The following is a 22706-nucleotide window of genomic DNA, read 5'->3' on the forward strand; positions in this document are numbered from 1 at the left end:
AATTTTAGCTAAATTGTGAAATGGTAAATGAGATTTCTTTATCTACACACTGATAAAATGTCAATTTTAGTACTCAAAACTATTGTCAGTTTAGGTCATTTCTAAACGGACCGTGATTTTGGTTTCATAATTTTTTCCTTTCCTCCTATTATCCCTTTTGATCCTTGCAGAATTCTATTAAGAACTTGATAGCATGAAGAATAACTTGTATGAAAATTAGTTTGTTATCTTTAAAAAAAAATGTGATTTATTGAGTGGACATGATTGGTAACGACAACACCTTTATTTCACCTAATAAAATTATTTTTGCTCACCACCTTTTATAAAGCACATTGCAACTAAAAGTTTTTCAAGCTTATGGAAAGTGTTTTTGACACTATATATATAACACGCAATCTTATGAAGTGAAAATATATTATCGATATTTTGAATTTTTATACAAGAGTGCATTGAAGCCTTTCGGGAGTACGAATAATGTTGCTCTAAATTTATTATTCTTTGCAATAAAAAATTGATTACCATTAGTAATATTAAATTAAATTTACCACATTTTTTTAGTAATCTTAATTGTATTTTACTTGGTCTAGCTCTTGGTGTAGATTAGTCATTTTACTTCTCTTGATGGAAAAAATATAATAGGACAAAATAATGATGTAAATATTTAGACTTTGAATGGCAAACAAATAGGGATTTGTGTGACTCATATTCTCGTGCTCGACAAAATACACGAAATCCCTAAATTGAAACACGGAAGACGGAAAGACACACACACAGAGAGAGAGAGAGAGAGAGAGAGAGAGAGAGAGAGAGAAGAGAGGAAGAAAGAAAGAGAGGCTCACGGTTCTCCTTGTTCCTACGTTGTAATCCATGGCGTCAACGAGTCAACGACCCCTCCTCATCGCCCTCCTAACCCTCTCGATCTTCGCAATCTCAGCCACCGCAACAAGGCCCTGCAAGACCCTCTTCATTTCCTCCTACTCCTTCTCCCTCCGCCGCCTCCCCTCCTCCTCTTCCTCCTCCGGCTTCGTCACCGTCGTCACCGAGATCAGCCGACTCCGCCCCGTCCGCTACGACGACCTCGTCATCCAACCCCACGAAGAAGATGATAAGCGAACTCAGGCGGCGTCGCTCTTTCCCTTGATCGGAACGACGTCGGCCTCCTCCTCGTCCTACGACCTCAACTCTCTCCGCGATCGCACCAGGGACATCCTGAGCATCGTCGTTTCTCTGCTCTTCGGCGTCGGCTGCGGCGCTCTCACCGCAGCTACCATGTACTTGGCTTGGTCCGTCTTCTTCAGTCGCTACGACAATGGCTCTGCGTCTTCCTTCGATGACGATTTCTATGACGCCAGCCCTAAGAAAATAGGTTATGTAAAGATTCCGGAGGTGGCCGCGGACTCCGTGCCAACACCACCGTCCCCAGTCAAGGAAGCCGCCGCGGTGTGAATATGACGATTATAGCAAATTGGTAATTCCATAAATAGTTTATAATTTAAAAAAATGTTGCCTTTGGATGATGGGCACGTTGTGACTGTGTTGTGGATTCGTGATAAAATAAGCTTATATCGGACGCTGTGGTATGTATTTATCATTTTATGACTAAAATATTGGCTCTTGCTCTTTCTCTATATATTATCTGAATATGATACATTTGGGCTGTTGTTGTACTCTATTATATATTTCTGTAATTTTTTTTACATTATGTTGATGCTGATCAATGGGTTCAATTTAGCATACACATATGCATATGTGTGCACCTACATTGAGTTTATACCCTTACTACTTCACTTGTTCTAGGGTCTTTTGTTAACTGTTTCTCACCCATTTATTGTTGGGAAGGTGAAAGATTGTCTCCCTGTTGTATTCATGACTGCATGACTGATTTTGATGGTATTTGTGGTTTACCTCATTCTACTTGGGGATTTTGCACATCAGGTAGGGAGAAGGCAATCATTTTAATCTTTGTTTTTGGTACGGTTAACTGTAAATTTTCTTACTTTATAGAGTTATGTTTGCTGCTTTCTTTTTTTGTCTCTGTTTCCTATGGAAAGATGAATTTTTTTTGAAAGATATGCTTTATAGAAGGCTTGGCTATTTGGAGGTTGTTAATAGGATGATTGGGAAAATTTGGTGATCAGCCAGATAGCATAATTCAAATTGTAAAGGTTATGTTATCATAGTACTGTGAATTGTTTGATTTCATCAATTAATCCCATGTGCTAACATTTTACAATGTATACTGATAGTTGGCAGTGCATACTCTACAGGAGTAAAAACAAAAAATATGGCGTTTTATTTGAGAATATTTATACTTATTTGTGTGAACATGATATTATTGAATGATACTAATGTATATACCATTCTTTGGCTGTACCTTGGATAGCATTGTTTTCTCAGTTATTGTGAGTGGGCAGTTGTATGATTAATATGTTAAATTTTAAATAATAGGCTTTCTTGTTTTTAAGTGGGAAAGAGAAGCACATTCTAAAGTTGCATGGATGATAGCATGAATATCTCAAACCAGTTATGTTTAGTGAGCATATTTTTAGTGACCTTGGGAATCATGGGATTTAAGGGCTGTTTAACCATGAAAGGTGCTGGTTCATAACTAGCTAGGAACACTTGCTAGGGGTGTTTAGAGGTCACAAGAACAATTAATTTTGGAGCAAATTAGAGTCTTAAAAAAGGGTTGGATTGTGATAATTCCTTGGTGGCAAGTCATTGAGGAACAATAGGGTTTCGAGGGGTTAAGATAAAAAGACTTTGTTATGGGTTGGATGTGAAAAGTTTTACACGAGAATATTTCAGAAGTCATAAGAGATGGGTTATGGGTTGCAGGTGAAATAGAATTTCAGAGGTCAAGTTATGGCCGTTGTGACGGTAGATGATAATCACGCGAAATAGTGTTGCTGCGCACCGGATTTAGTGTTATATTGTATTTGGTAGATAGAGAATCCAGATATGATGAAGCCTTCATGTAGCTGAAGAGTGCGCACTGCGCAGTGAATTCTTGAATAGAAGGGAAGAGGGAAACAAAAGGAGGTTAGATTAACTCTCAAAACTAGGCCTTTCCAGTTGTAAATCTGCCCCGTTTGGATCCCCTAGGATTTGAATGTGTATTTAGATTTCAAATCTATGAACCTATGCATTTGAAATTCATAGATTTCAAATCTACATGTTTAGATGTAAAGTTGCAAAGCAAGAACTGCAGTTAGGGATTCCAAACAAAAAATCAATTAATTAGACATTGTTACAAAATTACAGTGTTATAGTAATTAAAAAAAAAAGTTTTGGAGAAAGGGACAGAAATAATTGTCAAAATTACATCACTTTTCCTTTCCTTTTGGATCATCACGTTCTCATATTTTCTAACCAACTTTCCATTCCACTAAACACTCCAGATATGATCTACTTTTATACTGATTACTCGTATTATTAACACACATATCTGGAGATTTCAATATTTAGCAACAATACAACAAGAGCAACCAGGATCTGAACTTGCTCGTGACTTGACTTGTGAAGCTCAACTGTCTTGGACTTGCCGATGGTTTGGCTGCCAAGATTGCAAAGCGAAAATGTGGGTGAGATTGGAGTGATGACAAACCACAACCATAGATTTGAATCCAACTCAGAGAACCAAGGCCCAGATTTCGATTCCAGCCATGGACAATCAAGAGCAAGCCTTGAACGAGAAAAAAAAAATGTAGGGAGAGCGAGAGAGAGGAAAGATGAGCATACAATTTGACAAAGAGTTTCAGATTTAAGATATGGAAGACCTAGACATGAGATGAATCTTGGCGGGGGGAGGTAATTGCCCCTCCTCTCCTCTCTTCCATCTTTATTTTTTCTCAGCTCCTCTCTCTGTCTTGGTTTTGCTAGGGTTCTCACCCCTCCCCTCTTCTACTCTCTTCCTCCATAGCCTATGCATTTTTGGTTTTCCTCTCTTTTTCCATAGCCCCTGCAATTTTGGTTCTCCTTTTGCTATCTCCTTTTTGTGAGAGTTTTGCTCTCCTTTTGTGAGAGTTTGCTCTTTCCTTGTGAGTTCGTCGTTTTTCAGGATACGTCCACGGCTCACTCCCCTTTGGCATGACGTTGTGTATCAGTGTTGGTTTTCTACCACCATCCTCTGCTCCTCAGTTCCACAGGTGCCGCTGTTGTCGATCTTTCTCGGTGGCGTGTTGTGGTCTGGGGATGCTTTTGAAGTGCAATATGCACTAACTGCTTGGATTATGGGAGAGCTTTTTGCGCGGGTGGCTTGTTCACCCCATTCTCAGTTCAAAGCTTTGGTTCATCTTGTTACTGGTTACTCGTCCTTGGTGGTGATGGTGCCACCCCATTCTCAGTTCAAAGCTTTGGTTCATCTTGTTACTAGTTACTCGTCCTTGGTGGTGATGGTGGATATGCGATGGTGTATTGGTGGGGAGCTGTGGTTTATTCCTAGATCTAGGGTTTTTCTTTTATGTGGTTGTGAGCTTTATTTTTTTTTTATTTAAAAGAGAGTTTGTTCACTTTATCTTTGTATTTGGGCCTTAACACGAGCCACTTTATTTGGATTTTTAGCTTTTTTAATGCTTCCCACTCTTAATTCATTTGGTCGAATTCATTGTAAAGAGATCTAAAAGTAAAATAAGAAATTATGTCAAATACCACTATTATTGTAGTAAAGTTCTCAAATAGCATGATTAGTGTAGTTCATCGACAAAATTGATATTTTGTTTATGCTATATCATGATTATTTGGCTTTTGACATTTTTTTAGGACCTTTTTTTACTGAGAGGGTGATAATATACTAAGTTCACACACACTACACAGACGCAATGACTTGAACTCAGGACCTTGTCTGGAGGAGCAATTGCTCTAAACCACTGCACTAGTGAGTCCTTTGCGGCTTTTGACATTGATACAATGAGATTTTTTTCATACTGTTATAATTATACCATGTGACCATACTCCAATACCATAAAATCGTTACACTTTTCAATAATGAAAAGGTTACTTAAAAAATTCGAATATGGATATGAGAAATATAGCATTTAACTAATACTTTATATTTTTTATTTATATTTTTAAAAGAAGACTGTTTGTTAAGATTGTTAAGCTTTTTCTCTTTTGGTCCTTATAGAGGAAATTTAATCTTTCAACCGTTGTGGAACTGTTAAGCTTGTTCTTTTTGGTCCTTATAGAGGCAATTCAATCTATCAATTCAAACTAATGACAACGTTATGTTTTGCTTTTGGATTCAAGTAAAGACATTGTTTCACTTAAACAATGAAGTCGTATGGATTAAACTTAAAGCAAAAATTGCTTAAAGGTTAATTTCCAATAAAATAAAATGATATTGCCTATTATCTCTTAAGTGGCATTAAGATTTGATGTAATGGATATTGTTTCTAGCTTCTGCGTGCTATCGATATGAAGACACTGGTTTCCTGATTGAAGCAGCAAGCAAAGAAATTTGGGATAAGAGGGCAGCATGCGGGCACCTCTTCGAATTCAGGTGCACGGGGCCTATAAAAAATAGAAGGAATACAAACTCCTTGCACTAATAAATCCGTTGTAGTTGTAATTGTTGATTATTGTGCTTCAACCCCAAAAATGAATAAAATAAATAAAAGAAAAATAAAAGAAACATGAATTGCAAGTATAATCAGTAAGCCTTTGGATTTAATTTGTTGCCAACATAATAATGAATGAAGTATAAACTTGATTTGATAGTGTATGTATTTGTTTTCAATCTTACGCGTTTCTACGTTGCAGGATTCCAGGGATTGGCGGGTAAGTTCCAGGATCCAAGGAAAAGCAGCATATCAGATCAAAGAAAACAAGGACAAGAAGCATATGTTTTGGAGACACATCAAGAAAAAATATAAATATTGCAGAAACTCCTACCTTTTTGAGCATATTACTGTTGTTTGTTATTGTTCAACTACGAGTTTGGGTAATGTAGAGGTAAATGCTCCTAACTACTTGAATTATTGCTTGCATTGTTCAAACCTGTGTGTGTTTAATGCCATGCATAGGCCTTTCTGTTGGATATGTGTTAGAAGAGTGATTTTTGAGTTGCTAAAACTTGAGTTGCTAAATTACTTTGTAATCATCCCTGTCAAACAAATAAGACTTTAGATGCTTGTCAATTGCGAGTGACGCCAACAAAATATCGTCCCTGAGCACATGTGACCTATCTCCAACAACAAACTCAAAAACCTCACCATTGACTCCAACTAGGTTATATATATTTTGATGTTCAACTACGAGTTTGTCATACATATGTGTGTTTAATGTCATGAAGAGGCCTTTCTGTTGAATGTGTCAAATCTTAATCGAATGTAAAAAAGTGTTTACCTCTAGAAAGAAGTCGATCCCAGAAGAGTGATACAAACAGTTCAACACTGTTGTGATGCTTGGCCGATGACATTTGAGTTGCTAAAACTTGAGTTACTCAGTTATTTTGTCATCATCCCTGTCAAAGCAACGGGACTTTAGATGCTTGTCAATTACAAGCGACGCCAACATGATTTCGTCCATGAGCACATGCGACCTATCTCCAGCAACAAACTCAAAAACCTCGCCGTTAACTTCAACTAAGCTACAACCCGGCACCTTTCTCACCTTTTTTTCCTCCATTCCCTTCCTTAGCACTGTGACATCATCCCACTGGTTGGCAGAGGCATAGATGTTTGAAAGAAGAACATGCACACCACTGTGGTCTAAACTTTTCCCGGACAAGCGCTTAACCATTTCTTTACCCAACTCAACATCTCCATGAACTCTACAAGCATTGAGCAATGCACCCAAGACGTAAGAGTCTGGTTCCATGGGCATCTCTCTCACAACCTTCTTTGCCTCTTCTAGCATCCCAGCTCTCCCTAGTAAATCTACCAAACAACCATAGTGCTGGATGCCTGGCTGTATCCTGAAAGTACTAGTCATACTTCCAAATATACGCAATCCCTCATCCACCAAGCCCATTCGGCTGCAAGCACTCAACACACATATAAATGTAACTTCATTAGGTGCAATTCCTTCATCCTGCATTCTCGCAAACAGCAAAATGGCACCTGCACTATCACCGTTATTGGCAAGCCCCGAAATCAAAGAAGTAAAAGCAAAGACATCCCTACTCGGCATCTCATTAAATACAGCACGAGCAGTTTCAATACAACCACACTTTGTGTACATGTCGACGAGAGCAGTGCCCAACACTCTATCTAATTGCATCCCCTTCCTGTTGACATATGCATGTATCCATCTTCCCTGATCCAGTGCACCAAGAAAAGCACAAGCAGTGAGTGAACCAACAATCCCGGCGTGGTTAGGCAAAAATCCAGACACCTGCATATCGACAAAAAGCTCCAAGGCCTCCCTAAACAACCCAACTTGCACACACCCATTAATCATAGCGCTCCAAGAAACTGCATTCTTTTGAGGCATTTGATCAAACAGCTCCCGTGCAATGACAACTTGGCCAGACTTGACATACCCATTAATCAATGCAGTCCAGGTAACAACATCTCTATATACGCTCATGGCAAACAATTTACGAGCTGGGTTTATGAAATCACAAGTCACGTACAAATGGATCAACCCGTTCTGCACAAAATCGTGAGATTCCCAACCAAGCCTAATGGCATGGCAATGGAGCACCAAACCAAAAGAGAGATAAGAGAGGTCAGCGCAAGCTCTAAGAAGAAAGGAAAAAGTGTAGTTGTTGGGCAATAAGCCACTCTGAATCATATCACTGTATAGAGATACGGCTCTCATGGACTCATTGTTCTCAGCTAAAGCTCTGATCACGACGTTCCAAATGTAGGTGGTTCGGTAAGGCATATGACGAAAGAGTTGAAACGCATGTCGTAAATCGCCGGAGTTGGATGTAGTACAGAAGGTAATGATCTTGGCAGCTGCATAAGGGTCGAAAAGGGTACCTGAAACTGTGAGGTGGCTTTGAATTTGCTTGATATGCGCCATGGTGAGACATTGATCCAAGATTGATAGAGCTCTCTTACTTGATTTCATATATTATATTAGAGTTTGGAGTTTGGAGCCAATCTGATTACTTGACTGAGTTTGTTTTGAAAAATGACCCAAACCCCATAATATATCTACTTAAGGGAAGTGGAATGATACAACAAAACAAATGCCATGATAAAAATTCAAAGCATACCCCAATAAGCTTCACCATTCTTCTCATAATATTCTCATTATAAAACTGAGCTTGCAATGCTTTTGCAGAACATGGTGTTTACACGTAATCCCTCTAAAGCTTGTGAAATCTGATATGAATATAGATGGAGAGCTTTTCCTTCCAAAATCGGCCCATGATGTTCTGTTTTATTTTTCCAGTAAGATATATTGGAGTACAAGGTGATTCGTTCTCTTATACAAACAAAATTGGTGGAGAGGATTCGAACACAGGACCTTAGGTGTGATTTTGAACCCCATACCAACAGGCTATGCTTAGTATGACTCCAACAACAATGGCCATTTTATATGACAGTTTATTGATGCAGCAGTGTCACACTATATTGACTACAGGTAAACAGAAGTTGGCAGTCCAGGTTTAGGAATTGCAATAAGACTCTTGTCCTTTTGAATTGTAAGCCCCAGTCTCTCTTCCATATTGTTCAGGATCTCAAGAGGGCACTCCCACTCAAAAGCATGGAGCAAAGCTGCCAAGTAAAAGTGCACCATGCGATGAGCAAGGGGCTCTAGGGTGGAGTCCGGAAAACTTCCTTCACTGCTGCTTGAAAGTAAGCTAACTTGGGAATGTCATTCTCTTCAACAAACCTGTCCTTTCCGACCACTTGGTCCAACTCCATAACTATTTTCTTGTATGCATCAGGTGTGCTTAGGATCTCTGTCATACCCCACACGATAGTACTTGAGCTTGTCTCCGTGCCTGCAAGAAACATGTCCTGTAAAACCAAAATAAAAAAAGATCGATTTCGGATAGACTAGTTAAGCAAGCAATAGCTACAATACTGAAATAGGTCAGCAACGTATATAAATCTTAGACGATTGACTTACAGAAAGCAACCCTTTGATGATATTTCCGGAGAGGCTTCTCAATTCGTCATCTCTGTCACTTCTATATTCCAATAACACATCTCTAACATGTCCATTTTTTCCTTCTGGTTACTTTTGTTGATTCTGTTTTCCCTCTCTTCCAACTTCTCGTTGATTAGTTTCTCATAAAAAAGCATCAAATCTCCAAAAGATCTTCAATGTTCTCCGTTTCAATCCTTGAGGATCAAATGGCTTGAATGTTGGGATGAGATCAGGAACGTTTGCCGTGCCAAGAATTTTTATTAATTCCCATAATGTCTGTTTTAGTTTCCCTCCCTTTCTTTTGTGTGCAATCAAAAAGGCTCTTACTGCATACAACGGTACTCATGAGGTTGGCTTAGGCGATGAACGCCCACTTTGCAATGTTCACTGGATTCTGTAACACTGAAGTTGAATAGAGGTTCTTCAGTAACATGGACCTAGGTACCAAAAAAATGAAACAATAATGATTATATTCACATTTTTCTTTTTTCTTTTTCCCTTCTTTTGCAATTCAAATGCCCTGTTACCAATGAATTAAAGAAATATAGCATATGGAGCTAGGTTCCTCTCTCGAATAGCAGACTTATTTTAGGTATTGCTCTTTCGAGAGTATATTCTTTCCCTTTATTATTATTATTGATGATATTGGTGATGCGGTATGAGTGAAGAAGTTGTGTTAGTAACAGATTAAGATGGGGGTGGCCTTTTAAAATGGTGTATAGTTTTCCTGGGTTTCCTTTCCCTTTCTATTTTTCTTCTAGGGTTTGAATGCTTTTGTAATGGGGTCGCTTGATGTAGTGGGGATTTACAAAGCATAGCACAATGCAAAAATTCCTAAAAATGATACACTCTTGAATTTTACATAGTACAGTCAAATATTTTAAACGTATAGCCACGCGGCTATACTCCCGAAACATATTATTATTTAAAGCGTATAGCCGCGCGGTTGTACTCTTTAAACCGCTCGGCTATACCCTTTACATGTATTAAATATATTAATATTTAAATAGTATAGCCCCCGACTATACTATTTAAATACATTCGAATACTTTAATAGTACATCCGGGCGGCTATACTCTTGAAATTTTAAAGAGGTAAACCACATGAACCAATTTGGCCTTTAAGATAATGAATGAAAATAAAGTGAGTCCAGTCACATAATTATAATCAATTAAATTCTTCTCAATATTTTAATAAACTTTCAGGCATAGAACTTGAAAAGGATGAGCAAACAATTTTATCCCATGCAATCGCAGGTGTGGTGCTTCTAGTATTTTTCATCAGACAACCGGGAAAAATTGCTAGATCAGGAATAATGCCACATCCACAAAGCTGCACTTCACAATCCATTAATTTCTTGACGCTAAATTCCTTGCTGGAACCAAAGAAAAAAAAAGATACAATGCTAGAAATCTTCAACGTTTAATGATTATCTCTTCTGAGTTCCAAACTTCAAACATAATTTAACCACGTATCATATTCATCAGAGCTAAACAGTCTCTGAAAACATAAGTCATATAATACTGATGGAAATGCACGCTGAAAGAGGGAGAGAGCACCAGATTGAGCATATACATTCAACTGGAAGTTTCTCCCTTTGTAAGAGGACTAGAACCAACTCGTGGAAGTGTTTCATACAGTTAGCTAAGTTCAATATTCAAGTGAGCCAAGAGATGGGAGCCCGGAAACAATGTCTTGAGCTTCGCCGCCGCCGCTGTTCAACCTTTGACCCGTATTCGGGCTAAAGGGTTCAACTGCTTGGTCCCCCATTTTGTGTACATCCTCAGGCGAAAGTATCTTGATATACCAAACATTGTTCACAAATGACCTGCATATCATATGATTTCATATATTAGTCATACTCCCAAAAATGCCGTTTCTAATTGTTCCCTACTATAAGGACAGTTCAATGAACTAGAGAAACCACCTAAAAAGGAAAGTTGAAGTGAAGACTAAAGAAAGTTTTCAATTATTCTTGGTGCTTCTTTGATTAACAACGTTAATTCAACATCAACATGAAACCACTCTAATTCTTCTTTTAAAATTTTAGTAAACCAGTAATTTGACATCCAGGTTATCTGTGTGAGGCTCATAGCTCCAATGGTACAGCACTTCCATGCAATAGTTCAACCTCACCCTTCCCCTCATCCCTCTCTTCCCCCATTCGCTTCCCCAGTCCTCAAGCTCCCTTTTGACCAAGATAAACAAGGCAGATTTTCTAAGGCTTGGTTTAACAGTGAGATTTTATTTTTTGCACACTCGCTATATGAAATAAAGAGAGAGGAAAATGGAAATATCGAAAATTACTGTGTAATACACACAATTTCAAATGTGTTAGTGCTCTAAGTGAAGGTCTTTTCTTTATTCACCTATAGACAAAATTTTGGCACGTAACAAAGCCTGTAATTGATTCAATATTTGTGGCAAGCATCATTGGCTAACTTTTACCCAGAAAACTTCAATCAAAAGAAAAACTTTACTTTAAAAATATACACAATATAACTTAAGATTATCTAGCTACAGTGGGGGCCTGGAGTTTAGATGTTGACTAGGCTTTAAGCTGTATTACCCTTCCTTCATCTGTTACCAACACAAAGGCAGAACATCTTCACTTATTCCACCAAAAAATTATGAGGTTAATTTTGTTGAGTTGAACAAGAGCATAGGGTAATTTTGTAAGGTTAAATAGTCCACATCCTCCATAAACTGAATCTTCTATTTTACATGTAGTCCATTTTACTTTCTTTCACATGCAGATCATGCGTATGTCTTGTAATAAGTGAACACTTGATCCAGAAAATTCCTGGACAAAAAACGCTAAAAATGGTGTAAATAGATTAGGACCAAATCATTTTCCCCATCACATGCAACAGCCTCTTTAAATTATACCATTTACTGTTCAGGAAGACTTAACAGAAAGGTCCCCAGTTTTCTGATTAGTATAGCCAAAATAATCATAAAATTAAAAAACTTTTGTTGCTTTAGCACTGTTAAAAGAATCATAAGATTTTGAACTCTCTGTTTTTAATGGTGTCCTTGAAACACACCTCAAGGAAAACCAACAAAGGAGAACCTTGAGGCGGCATCTTCATGCCTGTGTCTTACGAGAGGCACCGCTTGGGTACCAATCTCTTCTTAAAACTCTTAGGCCAAATGGCATTGTTTGGCCTGGGCTTTTGAAAATTTTAACAGCCCATGCCAAATGGCCTGAGTTGCTAAAATAAAGAGGAGAAACCATAAGACCAAATAGAAATTAAGAAACCATAACTAAATTCTCCAAAATCCATTCCCCTCTTTCACAGCTCCCAAACCACAACCCAGGAGCTCTAAGGTGCATCCCACTTATCATCAGAAGCTCTAAGCCCCCTTCTCAAGGTACCCAGTTATCTTTTTCTTTTGTTCCTTTTTTCTTTTCTTTTTTCAATTCTTCCCAAAAAGTAAGTTACTAGGACCTGATCCAATAATTATTTTATGTTTGAATGATGACGAAGACCATATTCCATTAGCTTAGTCATTGTTTCTTTATAGGATATCTATTAGTGTAATGATCAAGGATTAAATTCGGATATGAGAGGAACTCCATGCATACAAATATCTAATGGCAAACCAGCTATATGTAACTGAACCAAGAACTTACTCCCATGGGTCGTCACCAAGGAGAAGCACATCATTCTCCCTGTCAACGAATACAAGCTGCCAGCCTGATCTAAGACGGTCTTCCAACTTCCCCTCAATTCCGAACATCTGCCCCAGCTCTTCTCGCAGCTCATGGTAACTGCTGAACCGGGATATGTCCAGTGAGCGGCCAACCGAACCTGACTTGTAAACCTGCACTAACAACACAGTATCATCCGTCCAACAATTTGAAAAATGCAAGAAAATTGAAAGAACAAAAACACCTAATTACTTTCATCTCACACCTTGACAAATGTACAATTTGGGGTTGGTGGGTCAACTTGCCCTGCACTGTGCAACAACTCAGACGAGTCTTGCATGCAACCATACAGAGAGCTCTGAAATCCAGAGTCTCCTAATGGCATTGACATGTCAGCATCATTTGAAGAAGTGGCAAAACTGGGCGCTGTGGTGGGGAACAGAAGTCCAGATGATTCAATATTAACACCAAAGAGAGTAGGATTCTGGGAATCTGAATTACAATTCTCTTGCTCAACTGCATTGTCTTTCTCATTAAATGGTGGAAATGACATTGAGTTGGCAAAAGCATTGACCTGTGCATGTGCATACTTTGGAGCCCAAGATTGTTGAGGTAACTGCTCAGTTGGCATAGAATGACCAGCCCTGGATGAGCTTAAAAGATTTCCACTCCCTTCAGGACAAAGTGTACCAAGCATGTTCTGTCTAGGGGTAGTAGATGCTGAGAACTTTGTGTTTGAATCACTGAAGTCTGTTTTAGGAAATGATGAAGATGGCACATTCATTTGTTGACTCTGTTGGAGCTGTTCAGTTTGAACCTTGAGTGCATCATGATAGGTGTTTTGCTGTTGCTGCACCTGCTCCTCTGTTTGATTGTTAAATTGTTGCTGTAGAAGGTGCTGAGGCAGATTCTCCAGTGAAACTTGTGATTGTGCCTGCAGAATATTATGAGGGATTGATTGCTGAATTTGCTGTTGCAACTGCAACATCGGATTGTGGCTACTCGGCTGCTGAACATACTGAAAGGGCTGCTGAAAGTGCATCATATGTTGTCTTAGCTGATCTCCACTTCCTAGATTCTGCAAACCAGCAGCCAACATGGCCTGGTACTGCGGATTGTGATCATTTCCAATCAATGTTGAATCCACTCTCTGTTGCATCCAAGGAAACATACCAACAGGTTGAAAGTTCATGGAGTGAAGACCTTGCTCTCCAGTTCCCCCCCGTAGCCACATTAAGCTGTTAGCTTCATCTCTATTATCTGCAGTAACAACAAAAACAGAATAGAATTTAAGCTATTTGGGCCTCTAATACACCTTTGGAGTGAGCTTTCATGGAAAAATTCTAACAGACAACCTGATGACGGGGTAATGGAAACACCATGGTCTGCCTTTATAGTGAATTATATAGTGTTTCAATGAAATACCACAGTTTGACCAAAACCATATAAAATGGCACTACCTTGACTGAAACCATGGAAAGTGGAATTCTAAATGGGTCACGCTTATCTCATTGGAAAATGAAACGCTTGCGTCTTATGTTGGAATAAAGCGAAGCAATATGTGCCACAGCCTTCTTGCTCAATGTATTTTATACGAGAGTCATGAGATGATGATGCCTAAAAACTCAACGATTCTTAACATGAGAAACTTACAGCATATTGAATGGAGAAAAATAATATGCGTGTGATTTTCAACAGCCCTAGACTCTTACTATCTTATTGTCTCTTCCTATATTGTCAGTTGTATCCTGCCATTCTCAGTTTCCTCAACCTTCCTGCATGGCTGTGCCTAGGTACATTCTTGCTTACCAAAGCATTCAAATACTCGATCTTTGTTCCCTAAAGTCAGTTTTGTGCTAAAATTAAAAGATTTAGACTTAATCAAAAACCTGTCCCCAATCATTGTTGCCTCAGTGAGAGACTACAAAAGCATGGAGTAGATATGAGGATAAAGGCACCAAATAATATTATCAACACTAAACATCAGTACATGCATAAAGAAGAGTATTTTTCTGAACCAGTTTTGAAATTTAAAATTAACACTTCTCCATAAAGAAATTTAATTGACCTCAACTGGGTCACACTAAGAATAAGCGTATCAAGCATAAGCGTATCAAGATGAATCCACTCAACCCCAAAAGCAAGAAAAAATAAATTGAAAACTGCATTTGGGTTTTCTGAAGATAAAGGCACCAAATAATCAGCAAGCATATAGCTTTTACCTTGCATAGATGAGGCCCCAGGATGCCAAGGGCGTTTTAGTCGAAGGGGAAACAATGATGGGTACATGGGGAAAGTTGTCAAAGGCTCAATCTCCCATAACGATACCCTGGGCTGCCTCTCACCTGCAGTGGACTCATCCCAACCAACCTACAAATAGGAAAGAACAATATATTAAATATAAAAACTACTTTCAAGGGAGAAACAACATGGTCTGGACTCATGAATCCTGTTACGGATCTACACATTCACCAGTCATAAAAAAAGGAACACGGTAACAACTTTTTGTTCTCTCTTTCTTTCATATCCACATTTTCTTCTTTGATGAGTGGAAACAGGTTAATTAAAAAATTGTAGAACCATAAAGAATTCCCCTTTTTTATTGTACGTTCTAGTATTGCATGAAACAGCATCCTAGACAAGTTGGTGTCATTGTATAATAAGCACAATCAGAGAAAGTAGATGGAGATTTTTTCTGTCTTTCAGAGGTCATGTTATCCTTCATCAAACAATACCAGATACTGTCCTACCTACTACATTATATAGGATTAGAAGTGGAGTCATATACAGATAATTGGAAGGAAACTTTATTGCACTACAGTAGAAAAATTATGCTCTATTACCTTGACAGACCGCCAATGAGAATTTGGCCACCGAACAGGATCCAGATCACTTATGCCAGTTATTGTACCCATGTACCTTGACAAGACAAGCATTGGATATGTCAATAGTGCACATCTAAGTATAACAATGCAACACGCATAAGGAAACATCTATGTTTGCTGATATGAACTTGTTGCCTCAGTATTAGGTATGTTGCACGAACACTTCAATTAGCTAAAGTGTTGGAGTGTCGGACACTCAGACACAGCTTGGCCACGCGTTGGACAGAGTCAACGTACTTGGACACAGTCAACCCATGGTCCAGACACGGCAAAAACTGGGGTCAAAACACAATTATTGAAACTTTCTGAGGGACTAATTTGAAATTTTTTAAAATAACTGGGGGGGTTAAAATTATAATTTCAAAACTCTTTATACTTATACCAACTACTTTCTCAGCCCTTCCTCTCTCCCCCAACTTCCCCCACCTTTTTCTTCTCTTCTTTTTTTCTTAGTTTTCATTATATTTTCTTCTTTTCTTGGTACTTGAGATAAATTTATGATTTATTTTGTGTGGTTTTAATTATTATGTGGATGAATCATGAGAAGTACATGAGTACTTTGTTTTATTTATGGTATTATAAATTGAAGTATGAACATGAACAGTTTGTTTATTTAATCAATCCCGATCTCTTGGACCACAGGAGTCCAAGAGATTGTGGTCACCCACCGTTGGATATTAATCTAATGGTTCAAAAAAATTTCTTAAAAGAAGTGCAAGAGTGAGTGAACCGTTGAATTTACATCCAACAGTGAGTGACCACAAATCTCTTGGACCCCTGTAGTCCAAGAGATCATGACTGTTATTTAATATATAAAAGCATTATTATAAATTTATTTATTTTTCAATTGCCATGTTAGTTTCCTAGTTTTTATATATTTTCCGTATCCCCATATCCCGTGTCCCCGTGTCCGTGCAACATAGGGTAATACCCAATAAAAAAATATTGATCTTTTGGTGGTTTAATTCTAGAGAAATGTGCACCAAAATCAATAAAAACTACTTATGCTATGTGTAAGTTATAAACAAGCAATAAATGATTCTACAGTTGCAAGAAACCTATACAAATGACATAAGTGATCATTAGGTTAACAATACTAATACCGTAGTTAACCATGAAAAGTTATGATACCTTCTGACACTTGACTCTTCAGTCTCAAATAGCATCCGAAATCGCATCCCAACTGAAACACGTGTGTGAAATACTGCTTTAATGTATTTTGATAGGGGTATGACAAACTCAGATGGACTAGCCCTGGACATCATAAACATATAAGCAGAAAGGTAATACAAGCATTGCAGGAAAACAAAAATCTGGAAGACTCTTTTGCCACCTTGGATTATAAAAAACTGTAAAACAACTATTAGTTGAAGCAGCATGAGCAGCAGCAGCAAGAAGTCCAATATGCATGCTATCACTTGACAAAACAGATGACGGCATCACAGTTTGCGGTCGAGTGGCACGGCGAATACCCAAAAGAAGCTGATTTTTTTCATTCCTATTATGGGATTTACCAGAATATTAATGCACGACTTTACATGCAAATACAGAAATCACAGGAAAAAAGAAGACGAAAGATATACCAAATAAAAAGAACAGAATCTCCTGCAACAAGTCTTTTGGCACTAACAAACACACTCCATCCTGTGGTAAGAAGATGTCGTTTGGGTTGGCCTGCAAGATGAACAAGATATAGAACAGGTCAGTTTTTCCAAGCATCTCCTTATAAGTACTAGTGGACCACTTTGGCACATATAACAGCATTATCCACTCAGCAGTGTAGCAAAATTTGTTTTTAAAGTACTTTCAGCAATAGAGATCACCAGTTTTTATTAATATTAGAAGAAGGGGATATGGATAGGGTACAACTGAGTTAAGCACGTCCATCAAAGAACAATTTGAAACAAATTGCATTTAAAACTGTTTCATATAGAATTACCAAAAGAAAAACCTTATGAACAAACAACAGTAAAATCTGGCTATGCAATCCCCTCCCAAGTGTTCATAAACTCAACTCAACCAAGCTTTAATTCCAAATAATTTGGGTCAACTACACAGATCATCTCTTACTGTTAATCCTATACAACTATATCCCTTTTTTCCGGAAGAGAAACATAATTTTATTAAAGTAGGAATGCTAATTACAAAGAGTGGATAAGGAACCCGCAATCTGGGAAGTAGCAAGTAAATACAACAAAATACAACTCTAAAAGATGGAAAATAAAACTATATCCCTTTATCATATCTTCAACATGTTCTGCTCATGCATTTCATCCTCTTTTTAGCATTATGGCACTTTGGACTTGAATCAAATTTCTCCCATAGCACTTGCTGGTCTTCACCACACGTTTGTGCCCTCACTAACATTAACCAGATTCTTATCTTATTTTATCCTTGCTCATGTTTCCACTAATCCATACCAACACCATCACCTCAGCACTTACTCTTGAGGCAAGTTTTGAGAAGAGATATTCTGCTTTATAGAGCATATCTATCTTCAATAATCCTACAAAATTGTACTTCTGACATTTTAGGTATTCTACAATCACATAACAGTGGAGGCATTGATAATGGAAAGCAAGCAAGAAGAAAAGTTGTCTATATCTTAAGCATGAGTACAAACTCATAAACTAGGTTTATTTTAACTATATCTTATTTACTATAATTAGTATTTCACTATTTATTTGACTTTATTTTATAATATTTTGGATCTTCCCATTATATATGGAGGTTAGAACTTAGAAGTCCTGTATATTTTTTGGGCTCACATACTTTGATTTGATAAAAAGAATTGCCTTTATCCGACTTTGCCTCTCTTAGACTCCTCCTTGATCTCTTTCCATTTTTTTTCTTCTTTCCTTCGTTAAACCTCTATTCTATACTTTTTGAGAAGTATTATTTGGTATCAGAGCATTCTTGCATATCATTCTTGTCCTGGCCAACTGTTAAAGCCCAAATTCAATTCATCATTTTTGCAACCATTCCAGGCATCACATATTCAACAGAACCTAGCCATGGGCCACCTCAGATCCACCACTGATGCAAACTACATGTACCACTGCCAAAATCGTGTATGTCGTACATGCCAATCTAATCATAAGTTATTTCTTTCCCAAACATAGATATCATAAGAATCAGAGCATGTAGATCTCTTGTTTCCAGGATGTGTCATCTGGAACCATTGCAGCACATGCCCCCACACACCAGCAAAAGTTCCGGTGTTTGGCGTCATGGACTGCTTCCTCCACGCAACTACTCCAACAGCAAGGGCACCACTGATATCAGAAAGAGCCAATCTATCTAGCACTGTCAACACAGCAGTGATCAGTGAACTGCTCATCCAAGATGAATCCAAAGATAAAGAGCAACCACAGCTCAGAAGATATGTGTTATCTAAGTGCCACAAATCTAACAGGGAACCTGGCCGTGTGAAACATGAAAACAAAAATATAAAAAGAAAAGAAAACCAACTTATACTACTTGGAGTCAGACAACCATTAGAGCTCAAAAGCTCAAGTTGTTAAGGAATGGACCAACAATGTCTATTGAGTTAACACCTGGGACAGCCAGTCAAACATCTTCAAATAAAGCCTTCACTCACAACATACAGCCAATGTTAGCAGCACTTCCCCAAAAGGCTTCAACATGGATTACTTGTTCTCTTATCTACCATAATGTTCATTACTAATTAGTAATTTACCTTGATATTGCTACAAGGAATATCTCATCCAACAACCACTGGTCAAATATCATTACCATTTATTCTCTCAATAATATTAACAACTACATCAACCTTGCTGACACTATCAAGAGATTATTAGGTTTCTAAATGTCACAAATTTATATTACTCTATTAAATGGGAGCAAAGTTCTCCTGCCACACTCTGAACCTAATTCATTGATCCGTTTGACTTTTCCTTGAATGTGTGGTCCAGATTCACAGTCTGGCAACAAAAGTCTAGCAAGAAAACATCACTCATTAAGTGGAAAACGTGGCCTGTGCATAATGATTAATATCGTCAGTAAGCTGGATTATCCGAAAGGTAAAGGAGATCACTCAATAAAACACTGTAAACATGAACAAAATAGCAATATGTCCTCTTGTTTATCTTCTTCATATGTACTTCTGCCCAAGAATAACAAATTTATTCCTCATATGTCACCAGTTCAGGTGACTAAACTCTGTCAGGGACCACACCAGGTAGATGAAATTTGACCAAAGAACGTCTCATCGACAAAAATACTGTTCCAAGATAATTCAAGACAACTTTAACCAGAGTGGCAAGTCTAGTGACCTCAACATATTCATAGGAGACTGAGCGTCCATTACATTAAACTGTCTCTTTCAAGATTTTGCTTTCCTCTGAAGCGGTTTTTTATTCATACATTATCTCATTGCTGCTTTCCACTTAGGACTAAAATATTCAGTGGGATTGGTGGAAGGGTAGGAGCAGGTGAAACATCCAGGAATTTATGCACATTGTTAATAAACACTTTAAGTGCTTTATGCACCATTGTTGAACATGATATGGCATGGGATGCATGTGCTGAAGGCAATACAGTAATAAAGAACTTAATGCGGTGTCCCACAGAGGTATAGAAAATTTGGCTAACATCTCATTTATGAACAAAGAATTAATCATATATACCATGCCTGTGTTATACATTGTTGTGTTAAAACAGAGTCCAACAGAATCCTATAACGATACCTAGTCAAAATACAGGATGCATGACAAATAGGTGGATTAGTCCACTGGATATATGTATAACACCTGCATGTGTTATACATCGATGTTTTAAACAGAGAGAGATCCTATCCTAGGAAGAGTACCTATGCATGAAAAGATGCATATACAAATAAGTGGATTAGTCCACGAAATCAGTATTAATACCATTAAGACAGCATGAGCAAAATTATAAAACAAGAACCTCACAACCCAATTGATCCTGCAGCTACATGAATGATTGTAACCTAAAGTTTCTTCCATTGCGTAAATAACATAAGATGAGAAACTACAAATATGTGCTTGTCTTGCGCACATGATGACTCTGAAAACTATAGTTTTATGTTGCAAGTCATCAGAAGAATAGATCCTGATAGAATTGGCAGTTGAAGCATTTTGAACTTTTTCAAAAATAATCCTAACTTAATGCAGAAATTATACATTACGCAAAATAGATGGAAAAGTGAAATATAAAAGCCCTAAAATGCAATGCCACAAAGAAATGCGCCAGATCCTACCTCGGAAAATATGCCTAAACTTCCATTCAACATCATGGAGATCCCTGGCAATAAGTTCCTGCGCTGGTGGCTGTAGCGAGAAATCCTGCACGATACAATAAAGGGGTTTAAATAAAAAATATCAGCAACCAAATACGGTCAAATAAAAGAATAGAACAGACAACAAGAGTTTGAGAAGGGAAATACCAGTGGAGGAAAAACTTTCTCGGCAGCACGACGAGGAACAGAGAAGCCTCCATGTGTACTAGTATCACTCGCCGTCAATGTCTTGCAAAAGTAATTTGTGGGTTGCTTGCTTGGAATTCCCAACTCCATTGGAAGAAATGTTTCTTTTTGCTCTTGCTGTGTGAGAATGTGTGTGGTTTCAACAACATTACAACTTATTATGTTAAGCTAAAACTCCAACAAATTCCCAAAAAAGACCAAGAAGAAAAAGAAAAGAATAATTTACTGGCGTCAAAGGCTGTAATGTCATTTGGGCATATACTTCATCTGTCTCCACATCTGCCTGAAATCCAATGCTTAATCAATTCCATTTGTGTTCCAATTTTTAACATTTTTTTCTTTCTTTCTTCTAGAAGAAATAAACAAGTAAGAGTGATGTAGCTGAATCAAAATTCACAAAGACAAAGGGAACCCACATGCATTGTGACATTGTGCAGCTGACAGATCAACTGGGGCGGCAAGCTCGGGTAGTTTGGTATGTGGGCATCAACTTGTTTGTTAGTAGTGGCAGCAACCTGGTCACTGTGGCCCTGAGGGAAGTAAACAACACGAGTTCCAGGCGTTGGCAGGGAAACCAGAGGCCCTGCGCATGCATGCCATAGCTCCGAATTCAAGCACTTCTTTTCAGCTCCTCCGGCTGCTGTCATTTTTAAGCTCAATTTTAATTTTTTTGTTTTTATTCTAAAAAAGCAATAACAATGACAACAACAATAGTAATGATTGAGATTTGAGAAAAGTTAAACATAGAAGTCAGAAATATAATAAACAAAAGCAGAATATGAGGAAATTTTAAAATAGGGTTACCTTCATGATCCTGCTGACCCAACCCTGATGTTGAAAGCTTCATATCAATATAACTATCAATATCAACCTTAAACCTTTCTCTATCTATATAAAAACCATAATAGAAAACCCTAATTTTACAGAACCAGCCATAACCATCAAAGAGAGAAAATGAGCTCTACTGACAACTACTGCTACTTATTGGCTTCAAGTCACCCCCTTTCTTGAACATGCTCGACAGAATTAAGATCCTTTTTCCTACTTAGTCCCAAATTGAAGCCCCAAATGGAGGAAACCCCTCCCTCCATAGAAACATCATGCTCTGCTCTAAGAGATCGCCATGGAAACAAGCAACAGCTGAAGCAGGAAGAAAGCTCTGAGAGACTACCCAAAGTGGTTGTTTTAGTAAAAAGCTTTTTCTTCCTCCTTTTCCGGTCTATCACTGTCCATTCGATTCAAACCCCAAAGTGAGAGAAAGAGAAAAGGAAAGAGAGAGAAAGAGAGAAAGAGAAGAGAGGAAGATTTTGCTTTGAAAGTTGAAACTCACAGTGAGAGAGAAGAAGAGAAAGAGAAAGAGTGATGGTCTTTGCTCTTTCCCCTCTTATAAGGGTCCCGACCGAGCTGGACCTCATACCAGAAGAGAGAGTCTGGGAGCGTTATGGGAAAGCTCTAATCTCGGCCGTCCACGGATCCGTACTTTTTAATCTTAACCGTCCACTCTGAGACTGATGTGACAGCAGCCATGTGCCACCATACTTCAGTGGTCCTTGTCAGAGTACGGACTATGTTTTAAAGTGTTACGTAATATTTTTTAAAAAAATTCCTCTTCATCGTATTATTCATACTACAATAAAAAATCATCATA

General features: G+C 38.0%; 3 protein-coding genes and 1 pseudogene across 5 annotated transcripts; 1 reads left to right on the plus strand and 3 right to left on the minus strand.

Moving 5' to 3' along the window:
• Positions 1-750: 750 nt before the first annotated feature.
• LOC117621210 lies at positions 751-1675 on the plus strand. Its single transcript, XM_034351557.1, has one exon. It carries the CDS (start codon positions 868-870, stop codon positions 1444-1446), a length of 579 nt encoding a protein of 192 aa, XP_034207448.1. The 5' UTR covers positions 751-867; the 3' UTR covers positions 1447-1675.
• Positions 1676-6032: 4357 nt separating this feature from the next.
• LOC117622507 (pentatricopeptide repeat-containing protein At5g66520-like) lies at positions 6033-8306 on the minus strand. Its single transcript, XM_034353199.1, has 2 exons — positions 6346-8306; positions 6033-6103 (listed from the first exon to the last, which is right to left on the minus strand). The coding sequence occupies exon 1, from the start codon at positions 8017-8019 to the stop codon at positions 6439-6441; it is 1581 nt and encodes a 526-aa protein (XP_034209090.1). The 5' UTR covers positions 8020-8306; the 3' UTR covers positions 6033-6103; positions 6346-6438.
• A 226-nt stretch (positions 8307-8532) lies between these two features.
• LOC117620859 lies at positions 8533-9484 on the minus strand (annotated as a pseudogene).
• An 883-nt stretch (positions 9485-10367) lies between these two features.
• Positions 10368-22406, minus strand: LOC117620578 (auxin response factor 8). 3 transcript variants are annotated; one of them, XM_034350686.1, is made up of 13 exons: positions 21863-22406; positions 21475-21695; positions 21285-21341; positions 21020-21175; positions 20834-20918; positions 17175-17265; positions 16925-17089; positions 16723-16845; positions 15550-15625; positions 14929-15076; positions 12972-13966; positions 12689-12879; positions 10368-10879 (listed from the first exon to the last, which is right to left on the minus strand). In XM_034350686.1, exons 1-13 carry the CDS (start codon positions 21903-21905, stop codon positions 10702-10704), a joined length of 2529 nt encoding a protein of 842 aa, XP_034206577.1. In that variant the 5' UTR covers positions 21906-22406; the 3' UTR covers positions 10368-10701. The 3 variants fall into 3 exon arrangements, with proteins under 3 accessions (XP_034206577.1, XP_034206576.1, XP_034206578.1); XM_034350685.1 differs by having other exon boundaries at positions 21475-21698; XM_034350687.1 differs by lacking the exon at positions 21863-22406 and having other exon boundaries at positions 21285-21337; positions 21475-21560.
• Between the last annotated feature and the right edge of the window lie 300 nt (positions 22407-22706).

The sequence above is a fragment of the Prunus dulcis genome, chromosome 3 (genome assembly GCF_902201215.1).
Source record: "Prunus dulcis chromosome 3, ALMONDv2, whole genome shotgun sequence".
NCBI classification, from domain to species: domain Eukaryota; kingdom Viridiplantae; phylum Streptophyta; class Magnoliopsida; order Rosales; family Rosaceae; genus Prunus; species Prunus dulcis.